This window comes from Paramormyrops kingsleyae, chromosome 13, assembly GCF_048594095.1.
Source record: "Paramormyrops kingsleyae isolate MSU_618 chromosome 13, PKINGS_0.4, whole genome shotgun sequence".
NCBI lineage: Eukaryota > Metazoa > Chordata > Actinopteri > Osteoglossiformes > Mormyridae > Paramormyrops > Paramormyrops kingsleyae.
In genome coordinates, this window is record NC_132809.1 from 29,954,804 (window position 1) to 29,967,270 (window position 12,467).

General features: G+C 45.8%; 1 protein-coding gene across 1 annotated transcript in view; it reads right to left on the bottom strand.

Moving 5' to 3' along the window:
- cdh13 (cadherin 13, H-cadherin (heart)) overlaps window positions 1-12,467 on the bottom strand; it is a 327,823-nt gene that overhangs the window by 99,270 nt on the left and 216,086 nt on the right. The window contains exon 7 of the mRNA XM_072698600.1: window positions 7,994-8,172. Coding sequence (XP_072554701.1) covers window positions 7,994-8,172 — 179 coding nt within the window. The remainder of the gene's footprint in view (window positions 1-7,993; window positions 8,173-12,467) is intronic.

Below are 12,467 nucleotides of genomic sequence, written 5' to 3' on the forward strand. Positions count from 1 at the left end.
GGTAGATGGTGGAGTTATGAATTTAAATCAAGGATTTTTTTTTTTATGAAGAGGTTAAAAAATCGTGACAGAAGAAGAATGTAATGCCAGTTACTACACTGAACGAAAGCCAGAAGTACATCAAAGAAACGGGAAGGTGATGACTTGTAATGAGGGATACTGACATGTAAGCTAAGTGTTCTGTTCCTTATACGCACCCGTCGGAAAACAGAAAGCAGTCTCCAGACAAGCTAACGTGCTAAAGCTAACACTGGGTGATACAAACCATTTTGCAAATAACACAGGGGGTCAATGTACACTTTGGTCATGGGAGCAGCTGGGGTGACAAAGTAAATTTGTTATGTGTAGCCTCCCCAGATACAGAAGAGGAGACCAAGGCTGATGCCCCCCCCGTCTACTTGTGACGGCCGTGCGGCAGCACCCCCCTGAGGGCGCCCCGGCCACGTCTCCATCCGACCGCATCAATTGGCGGTGCCTATCGTGAACGGTTTCTGTAACATTTCATCATCTGGGCTAAGCTGGGACTCGGCGCCCGGCACTCTCTGAAGTTCTGCATGAGGGATGAGCCTCCGAGCTTCTGGACGGCAGCTTGATATTATGATTTTTTTTTCTCAGCCCGATACGTACCCCCGATTTCATTAAAGGCAGGCAGGGCTCAGCGCCTCCCCCTGGAGAGATCATCCCATCGGACACCCAGACACCTCCCCCCCCCCCACCACCACCCCCAAAATTCCAAATCACCACAAATCTGTTTTAGAGTCGAAGAGCCCCGATCTGTGGACAATAATGACAGAACAAAGGCAGCTGATACAGTGAAGTGCATATCAAATCAGCAGGAAATGCTAAATAACTCCCCCCAATACATTCACTTGATTATTTGCATTTAGATTACCTAGTCTAATAACTCTCTCCTAACTGCAAAAGTAAATATATATAACAACCCCCGCCCCCCCACCCCACCCCCCACAAGAGGAGTCAGTGTCACAGTGCCGGGGACAGACATGCTAATTGAAAGCTGAAGAGAATCATTATGTGATGACTGACATTCAATTACGGTGGAGGATCAGATTAGGGGCCTGGCTGGGAAGCGTGCAGTAGAACAAGGGGGGGGGGGCGCCAGTGAACCGGGGCATCAGTGAGCTGGTGTGTGCCAGTGAGCCGGGGCACCAGTGAGCTGGTGCGCGCCAGTGAGCCGGGGCACCAGTGAGCTGGTGTGTGCCAGTGAACTGGGGCACCAGCAGCGAGGGCCTAATTCAGGGGCCGTTTCCGGCTCCACCGATTGCCATGCCAAATGCCGCAGCAATGAAGTGACCTGCCAGTAATTGTATGTCTGCTTGGACTGTACCGGGTGAGGAAGGAGGGGCATTTAGCAGTAGGACCCCCACTGGAAGCAGGGTGCATCGCCTGTGATACTGCCCCCCTGGTGATTCCTCTGGACAGCAGACGGTGGTGTGGAGGCATCCGTCGGACAGAATGGTGGGGGAGAACATGATAGCCAATGGGAGTCCTTAAACCGCATGGTCCGAGGCAGGGGTGCAGTTAGGAATTCTGGACCCCCCAGGCAAAATGTCACCTAGAGTGGTGGGGGGGCATTTGTCACTGACCCCCCTAGTGACAAGTGCCCAAATGTTAACAAAATCAGCCCTGTTATTGTTGGGAGATGCATCTGTATCAGTACCAGATCCTTTTACCAATAAGAGATACATTTCTATGTATCTGTACAGTACATCACCAATAAGAGATACATTTCTATGTATCTGTACCAATAAGAGATACATTTCTATGTATCTGTACATCACCAATAAGAGATACATTTCTATATATCTGTACATAACGTTTATACTGAATTCATTCAGTATAGTTCTAAAGTAGTTTTCCAATATATTTGTGTCTTGTTTGTCCAATGTTTTGTTTAATTGCACGTCACTTATTATGCCACATTTGTCTAAGTATGTTTTCTCTAATCAGTATTTTTTACCATAATCAGATATTACTTCTGTGAAGGAGACGGTTGGAATTAAACAGAAAGGATGGCAGCAGAGAATCAGAGTTTCTATCTCCACATTTCCCGTGACCCTGTGACCCAGTCTCGCCTTTTGTTTCTGTGATACCTACCCCCCCCCCCCACTCATTTCATTATCGGCCAAAGAGGGGAAAGCCAGCCCCGAATGTCGCCCGCCTTTAATAAGCACATCGATTCACGGGCGGACAAACGAAAGGGTCCCGCGCTGGCACCTACAACCCATTAGTGAGGAGGGACTAAAGCTAAGAGCGGCTGCTGAAAGACCCCTTCGTGATGGCATTGATTTTTAAGATGGTCATGTGAGACAGCCTGGGGTGGGGTGGGGGGGGTGTTGGGGGTTCCTCGACGATCGATCCCCGGACAGGCCTGCGATTACAAGAAGAGAATTAGGTAGCTGCTTAGGCAATAGCATTAGCTGCCAGGAGCAGAATTAGAGTGGACTAGCAACAGCACAGTTAGACAGCTCTTCCATCACCCTGCCGCCACGTGGCACCTGTCACGCTCCAGTGTGGAAAGTGTGCAGGGTGAGGTGTGCGGGGTGAGGTGTGCGAGCCACAGAGCTATGCAAGGCCTTTTTCGGAACAGGGGCGATTCCAAGATTTTTTCAAGGTGGGGAGCGTAAGAAGGGTTTTAATTAATACAGAGGGGCCAACCTTATGAATAGCCAATGAATTTTTTTTGCATCAGTGATGGGGTACTCCAGGGACCAATCAGTTTTCAGTTGGGGTCAGTGCCCCTGTGGGCCCGCCCCTGAATATGCCTTTCCTTCAGATTCTGGTTACACTCCAACCAATCTGCCTTTTAGGGTTTCCTATCACTGGGTACCAGTGGAACATCCCCAACCTCGATGGATGAACTCAGAGAATGTTCTGGCATGGACGACATAGTGATATTTGGCAAAGGCAAGCAAACGCACAACGGACAAGAAACGGGTCAATAGTCAAGGATCACCTCATGGCAACAGGAATTATCACAATGAAAGCAAAACCTCTAAGAGCAGAGATACACAATATATTGGTTGACATATTGGTATCTGGCGACGATCATTAAAAATCATGGCAGTGGTCTCATGTATCAGTATGGGACAATATTGCAGGCTGATACTTAGACTTTAGTTCATGTTCGAAATTGGCAGCACCAGAGCTAAAGATATAACTAGAAAAATAATAGAGATGATTGCATTGGACGATCAGCCATTTTCGATAGTGGAGGAACGAGGGATTTCATTGGTTTGTTCACCACTTAGAACCTCATCACAGTGTACTGTACCTAGTCAACGCTGCTTTGCTGACATGTGACTGCCTGCAGTACATGATGTGTTTGCAACATTCACGGGATCTTAAGAAGTAACGTCACAGGTTTTATTACAGATTTCTGTATCTCAAAAGTTAAATGGTTATCGGTTTCAGTAAGATCTGACAAAAATGTATAGGTTATCAGCATTGGCCAAAAATCTGAGAGCACATGGAGTCTGGCTGGGATAAACCTCCCGTGATACTAAACACGCAGCCCAGGGATATCTTCTGTCATGCTGGGTAAAATGTGCTGCCTGCGCTCCACCTCTGGCCGTCGGAGATCTAGACAAAGGGTCAATGCTGTGGCCCCTTGCCGCAGCGGAAGCCAGGGCGTTCTGCCACCACACTGTTCTGGCAAAGTCCAATTAGGAGGAGAGTGATTGGGCGGAGTGGGCAGAAGCGGGGGAGCAGATGGGCGAGCGGGATGTCTGTCCGTGTCGCCCTGCCGAGTCCGCCTCGCGCCGAGAGAACAGCGCACCATGCGCTGGCTATGTGCAAAAACATTACAGCTCCAGTCCCAGGGGGGGCGCTGTGCTATTAGTGAGGCAGCAAAACAAAAAGATTCTGCAAACACAGAAGTAAAGTCTAAACAAATAAGAAAACCTATTGTAATGAAACATTTGGAGAGGCTCTTACAGTATGACGCAGCTGAGAGTTCAGTCTGCACGTGTCTTAACAGAGCCAGCTGTGATGTATTTTAAAAAAACACCCCCCAGTGAGAAACTCCCAACCCCAAATTTTCCTTAAATTAGAGAAATTAATATTCATCAATGTGACTGATTTGTTGTTGGGTAAACTAATTGTTCTACAATAAAACAATCAATTATCTGAGAACTAATTCCTCTGATATTACTAGGTCGTTAGTCACACTCCAACAAAAATAAACCAGGGGAAATTTTTCCCTTGATCAGTGCTGTTACTGCAAAAAAAAAAAAAACACGTTCATTTCAGATGTATATGTATGTATGTCACTGTCCGGAAAGGCCAAGTGGAAGCCTGCAGCGGGGAAGAAGAAAATATCAGTCCAAGCGGACTGATTAAGTGTTTAGCCGGAAAAACACAAACATTGCAGGTCCGCTGGGCCCAAGATTGAGGACAGTGGGCCCTAGGGGCAAGCTACTCAGCGCTCTGCTTGATCCCTGCTAACCCCTGGCCGTAGGCAGAGGCTGTGAGATGATCGTGAGAGGAACAGCTCCATTAACAGCGATGGAGGGGAGCACACAGAGCTATTCAGAGACTGTTTGGTGGTGAGAACCAAAGGAAGATTAGCGGCTCTGTGTTCATCATTTGGCTGACGTATTTTCTGGACAGTCACCAGAGCGCCATCTTACAGGGCCGGTGTCTCGTCGAGTTCACCCTAATGCGAGCAGAGGCCCTGCAATTGGACCTTCATCGCAATTTCTTTTGTTGTTTGTCCTCCAGTTGGCAAAATGCAGGGCGGAGAGCATGCTACATGACGCCCACATGAGCGCGTTACATGACGCCCACATGAGCGCGCTACATGACGCCCACATGAGCGCGCTACATGACGCCCACATGAGCGCGCTACATGACGCCCACATGAGCGCGCTACATGACGCCCACATGAGCGCGCTACATGACGCCCACATGAGCGCGCTACATGACGCCCATGCGTCTCGGGACCTTCAGTGCCCGGCTCATTAGTCTGGATCTGGTGACCTCGGTTTCCCATGGGTCCCGCCGAGTCCTCAGACAGGACCTCGCAAGAAAAGCAGTGGTGGCGGAGTCGCTAAGCATCGCCCTGTGCGAGGGGAGCAGTTAGCAGTTAGCAGCCAGGCTCCTGTGTCTGGCCCGCTGTGTGTTTTGGGGCCTGAGGGCTAAGCAAAGCTGGAATAAAGGATGTTTGCTTAATTAGACATGAGATGCTGAACTGAGCACAGTGTCATGGCTAACCCTCCCCTCCCAAACGCCCCCCCTCCGCTAAGCAGCTGCTAACAAGCCCAGAACGAGAGCTCAGACTGCAGAGGGACTAATCAACACAGTCCATGCACAGCGTGTCGCTGGTAAGCACAAACCACACGGCCCCCTCACCGAGACTCATGTGCGTACAGATGCAGGAGACAATCCTCAGTCGCACATGAGCTTCTCACACACACATATGAAAGCATGCATGCGCACACACACACACACACGCACACACACACACACACACATGCACAGGTCTCACACACACACATATTTACCCAGACCTCACACACACACAGGCTTCACATACACACACAGGTTTGTAATTATATCTTTGTGGGGAATACTCTAATCCCAACATGAAGTCTTTAACCCCTACCCAACCCTAACCTTAACCATAATAACTAGACAAAATACAAGACTTTTGGCATTTTTAGATTGCATTCACAAATCTTTGTGGGGACCTGAAAAATAACAGGTTTTTATTACATAATGATGAACATTTGGTCTTTGGTCACCACAATTTAATATAAACATAATCCACACACACACACAAACACACACACAGGCTTCACATACAGATACACACTCGCACCTGCATGCACACTCACACACACAACAGATTGTGAGCACTATCCGAGGCTCTGGGAGCACCTGTTACAGGCATGTGATGTTCGGAAGAGTAGGAGGTGGTCTATATATATGTGTGTATGTATGGGGCGGGGGGGAGGGAGTCAAGGGAAAGACAGATGGTTGACATCATGTGACAGGAATTGGATAATGCATCTGGAGGTAAAGCATTGCGTGACCAGCCAACATTATATCCACCATCCTTTGTACAGTTGCCATAAATGTGACATCACAATCAATGCAACTAAGGACATAACCATGAACACACAGGCACACTAGAAGACACACACACACACACACACACATAGATAAATGACCTACAACATAAAAATACTGCTAAAGGCTGAAGCCATATGACTGAATTGAGTCTCTAGAGCTTGGTACCACAGTAGTAGTGTCCAAAATTGTGTGTGGGACTGTGTGTGTGGGTACACAAGAGAGACGGTTTTGTTGCTTTGGCCTCAAGCAATGCAAAACCAGATATGAAATGGGGGACAATCTACATCTGATACTGTATAAGAGAAACCAAGGATCCGAAGGCCTAGGTACGCCCTACAGTATGAACCTTCCAAAAGGTCTGCCCCTCCCCTTTACCCCAAAGTCAACAACCTGGAGAAACCATGCTCCCTCCCTCTGTGGATGGCAATGGCTCGCAGCGGGACGCCTCGCAATCGGTGCTTCCGAATCCTGGGGGAAACTCCTGTTCACGTCGCGGCGCCAAACACATTAGCAGGATGACGCGTCACATCTGTACGAAAATCACTTTCATCATTACGGTATTAGCTGTCGGGAATCCAGCTATGCTTCTGCGATGGACGGGATTGGCGCCACGCGGATGGAGAGCCGGGGAAGAGGTAATCTTTCGGAAATAAATGTGCATATCTAAACAGAGCTTAATGCCGAGGAGGCGAGAGAAGAAAACCTAGAGGGAAAATCAACTCGATTTCAATGTGACTATATTGATTTTCCAATTTTCTCAGAATTACCATCCCACATAAAGAGGAGAAATGTGTGTCTGCACCATGGTGCAGAACCTATCCTCACCTCTCTCTGTTTCTAACTAGACAGCCACTAATCTTAGCTTGCAGGCAGGGGCTTACACCCAGCCTGGCCTGGGGAGCAGGAGCCTAAACTCAGCTGTGTCTGATAAATTAAAGAAGTTGGGGGTTTGTGGGGGCGGCTTTTAATCCCTTGAACAGGACCTATAAGTTATCTTGTTGCTAATGTTTTTTTGGGTCCTAGTCCTCCTGATCTGTGCCTGCCTTTGGCCTGATTAATGACAGAGATAGACGGCATCGTCTTCATTGACCACTTTCGGCTAATACCAGGCCCTGTTACCTAGCAACATGCCTTCATTCAGCATGGATGTGAGCCAACGTACCTGGAATATCAGTAGTAAAATAAAATTGTAAAATCATAAAATAAACACTGGTCGCCTAGTAACACCATAGAAATCTCTCTGGATGCATCCCTTACCCATCAACAAATAATACGCACAAACACAACACCAGTCCTCAACCAAAACAAAATAATAATAATAATAAAAAAAAACTGTCATTGGATATTTGGACATTTTTGAAACTGCAATACACAATGTACCCAGGACATATCCAAGGAGAATAAGGAGTCCAATGACAGAATCATGTCAGAAACATTAATATCACTATCTGGCCTGACAACCTGACTAATCCCGCTGTCAATTTGCTATTGACAATTCAATCACCCGAGAACGATGACAGAAGACCCAACAGATGGTTTTCTGCCCTGCTGATGGTTGGCGGCGTTTGCGTCACGTCAGTGAACCACGCTCTAAACGTCTGACAATGGCTAATATTATCCCTCCCGCAAGCATCACAAATCGATGTTTCTGCATCCGATTGCAAACTGCAATCACACTCTTCCCCATATTGCTCATTAGCATGCGGGCACAGGGACATGGCCTGCCTTGCGTCTGGCCCCTTTAATGAAGATAACAGCAGGTGCACCAGCACCAGCATATATTTCCACACTCCACAAAAAAAAACAGTGCTACTTATTGCACCTCACAGCATTCTGGGAGTCTAAGGTCTGAATGTTGGCTCCCCTCTCTGCACCAGTATCGAGGGAGTGCGACGCCTACCTCTCTGTCCAGCAGCGTGGGTGAGATCACCGTGACGATGTCACCCCTCTCGGGGTCGATGTAGAACATGTTGGGGGAGGGCTTGTCGGGGGATTGCTTGGTAATGAAGTAACGCAGCACCGCGTTTTCCGTGCTGGGGTCGTCCGCATCGTAAGCTGTCATTGTCATCACCGTGGTTCCTAGGGAAAGCAGACAAACACACAAAGGCCTTCAGTTACTGAAGCCTGCGGAAGCCAGACTCATTATTATTATATAATCATCATTATCAATACATAATCAATAATAATGATTAATAATCCCTCTGCATCGAGGATCATCCTTCGAAAAGCTTTGCAAAATAACAAATAAATATTCATCTCTTTTATGAATTAAGCCTCCTGTAAACACATGAGACTTTATTTACAAACTACTCCCCCCCCCGCATTGGTCAGAAGGCACTTTGCTATCTTATTTGAGGAAAGGATCTCGGCCCACACACTGGGGGTGCAGTGAGCTCCCCCCCGGCTCCGCACGTCCCGGTCTCCGAGAGCCTAAATTCTATCCACATCATATCACTCTTTGATAAAACACCTGGGACTGTGAGTCAACAGTCCAGTGCCGTTTTCAGACGATTTTATACATCATCAGGAGAATTCATGAACTGCCCTGCCAGGGAAGCCATTGTCGACCGCGGAACCATCTGGACGAAGGCCAACTAAGATTTCCTGCAGGATACGGAGATACTTAACATACTTCGAGGCTATTTGAGCTTCTATTCACCATATTATATACATCTATTCAATAGCAGAAAAAATGGTTCTGGAGCAAAATTTAAAAAGCAGATGCGGTATATTTCCTAATTATAAAGTGATTACATTTATCTGAGGAATAACGGCGATGCCTGATAGATTTGACGGTCCTACACTGTAAGTGCCAAGTAAGAATCGATGGTAACCGCATTACAGATTGAGTCTGAGTGTCCAAAAGCGGGCAGATACAGGCCATCAGATCTCCATTACCTTATTATCAACACCCTTTGTATTTCGCCACAACAGCTGACTCCCCTCAACTGAAATGCACACAAACACACATATTTCATCTCGGGACCATCCTTATGGATGTGTGCACCTTCAGCAGACAAATAAATCTTCCCCTGACCAGCGAAGGCGAGCTGACAGGATTTCTGAAATATCAGGTCAATATCTCGGTGGGGGTGTAATCCCCCGAAGTCTCCAGCTTTATATGGCCTCAGTTGTATTGACAATAATGAGTGGTAGTGGTGGGGGGGGTGGGGGTGGCAAATAGAAAGGTATGACAATGAAATTGCAGCCTCCCAAGTCTCCTGCTTTCAGCAGGGAGAGCTGTTGACGTCTTCATTGTTGCAGACCGTACCAGCCGAATCCGGACAGTGTGGAAGGGTCAGCCGCAGGGCACGCTAAAACCACACGGATGCTCAGTCTGTAGCGTGGTAAGATTGCTGACCTGGCCGATTTACAGAAAGAACACACCACAAGTCTTATTTTAAGCTTTATTTGCCACAAGTGGAAGGCACGATGCTTTAGCCAATAGTGCTAGCTGTCACACTTCCACGATTGCGGGTTTGATCCCATCTGCATATTTGGTATTTATGCACTAGAGTCAACTTATTTTTACGGTATCAACTTAAATAATATCAAATGAAGTTATTAGATATATAAAGCTGAAGTGCTAGTAGTGTTATTTGTTTTAATGAGAAAGATGTATGATATTTATGTACAAGCAATTAATCTGTCTTTTATGAAACAGATAAATGTGTTACATTATTTTCCAGTTACAAAAAGTGCTACAAAGTCTGCACAAAACAGTAATAATAGCTTATAGAAGCAATGAATGCTATTCTGGTGTCTTCAGTTCTATTTCTATGCAATTTCTACACTTCTCTTCTGTTGCAACACTCTGTTTGCGTGTCAGTGACTCGTACCCCAGGCTTCCTGGGGCAGGCTCAAGGAATAAATAAATTATAGGCTTGTAGGAAGATTGTTGTAATGTAACAGCATCCTCAGCTCTACCAGGAAGTAATTACATCTAATGCAACAGTTACAGTTTTAAACGGCAAAAATGAAACATAGATCAGCATACTGTAAAGCACTTTTAAAGGCTTTACAGTACACACTACATATCCTAATAATCATTCAGCATAACAGAAATGTATGTTTTTGTATGTATATGTTTCTTGGGTGCAGGGCATATATCAAGCTTTGTGCAAAGGAACAATATTTCCAACAAAAAAAGGGTAATGCTTTACATTTAAATGCACCTTCATAATGCATCCATGATACTTTTAATGAATAAGACATCCTAGCTGTAATGAACATTAAAAACAAGTGTTATAATGTTTGTTAGTAATGTATATTAATGGTGTTAAGGTATGTTAGGTTGTTATGGTATACTTACACGCTGCTTATGTTATGCAATGTTTTATGGATGCATGATGAATATATCTTGCAGATGCACTGAATGTTCTATGGATACATTATAATGGCATTATGAAGGTGGAGTTAATATAAAGCATTACCAGAAAAAGTTATGTGTGACCAGCTGCACCCAGGTGCTTGTAATTTGCTTAGCTAGCATTGTCATGTGACTGCTCCATACTTTAATCAGTAAAGGGATAGGCAGCTGAAGTGGGATATGACTTGTGCTTGTAATGAACTAAAATAACAATCAGCACATTAATCATCGCAGGAAAACAATGCCTATCATCCTACAAAGCCCAGTTACTGTTGATTGATACAATTAAAACTAAATCAAAGGGCTCTAGTACAGACGGAAGGTTAAACATGTAAGCTAACTTAATTTGGTTCCTTTGTGGACCTCAAACAAAAGTACAAATTAGTATTCAACTTAAGGAATTGATTAATTTAATTGTTCTGGGCCTATGAGCTTTTCTAGGGGATTAAATAATTAATTGATCATAATTATATTTGGCAATCTATTATTTTAAGGGGCATAAATTTATCAGTACAAATACACCTTCATAAAACTAATCAAAAACTCTAGGAAAACTGATTTCTTGGGGCTGAGTTCCTGTACAGCAGGAGTGATAATATCTCCATTATGCAATGAGGAGGGGTGGAGTGATGTTCCCAAGCTGAACACTAAATGGTTACAGGAGGACTGGACATTTCAAACCTCCTCCAAAGCATGTTATATCTACAGTGCTTTCTAGAAGGTTCTCCTACCATGTCTTGATATTTTACATCTTACATATCTGATTTACAGGTGGATATTTGGTGAGCCAATTCAGGACAAATTCCTTGGAAATGGGGTAGGTACCCTTGAAGAACTTTGGTTCAACTCAGTCCCCACTGTGCAACAATGTGCATCGTTTAACGGGCTCCATGCAGAGGACGTCGATTAGACACAGCGGCCTACATGAATCTTACGGGGTACATGGGGGAGGTTATGCTTGGGGGAACCCAGATAAACAACCTTCCTGGGTTTGAGTTTCAAACATGTATTGAAATTTTTGGTAAATAACTTAACAGGGATTTCATACCGGGAGTTAAATTATTACAGCGAGTGAAGGTATTGATTTCCCAGAGAAGAACCCCGAGGGTACAGCGGGCGGAGCCTCAGAACCCATTACCTCAGCTCCACTCGGCTGTGACCGGGAGCATGCTCCAGGGCTGGATTTACAGCTACACTCTGAGGAATATTTTTCCCACCCATTTGCTTCTCTCCAGACATGGAGAAAAATTCCAGTTCGGTCCCGGGCCCAGATTGCAGGAAAAAAAAAAAACACAGATTCTGCACTGTACACAAAAAGGTAATAGAAAATGACCATTAAACTGTGCCAATACCACCGTTGGACAAACAGAAAAATGACAAGGCATAAGGAAAAAGACTTGGAAATCTGCAGAACCCCGGCTGTGATAGCAAACGCTATGAGTCGCCTTCTGTGTTTAATAATACAAGCTACTTTTAGACTGGTGTTGGCATCGTGGGGCAAAGGGCTTCTAGTCTGAGACTTGAACCAAGAAATTTCTGCCAGGTGGTCAGACACTCCCTCTCATGTTACACGCGACAAAGATTGTGAGATGGTGGGGGGGGGGATGCTGGCCTCAGGATGGCAGCAGGGGGCACAGCCAGAGGGTCTGTGGCACGCCAGCCCGCCATGCTCGCTCCAGCATTCCTTACCGATCGCTCCACCTGCTTAGCCACGTACGTAACTGCACCATGTGGCCTGTACTAAGTGGAGAAAACCCGAGTAAATAGGCCTGTGATTGGCTGACAAGGTGACTACACTAAGACATGAACCACGATTCGCTGCCAGTTATCCCTGTGACTCACTGCTGGTTTAAGCGGCATCATCAGAAGCTAATTATCATTAGCATCTGAGTGAAAATGTGTATGTTATTTCCAGCTAATCTATGAGAGCTACTGACCCCATCGTATACCTTGTTATATTCTGTTCACCGAATTTCCTCATTACACATTCACACAATGTAGCTTT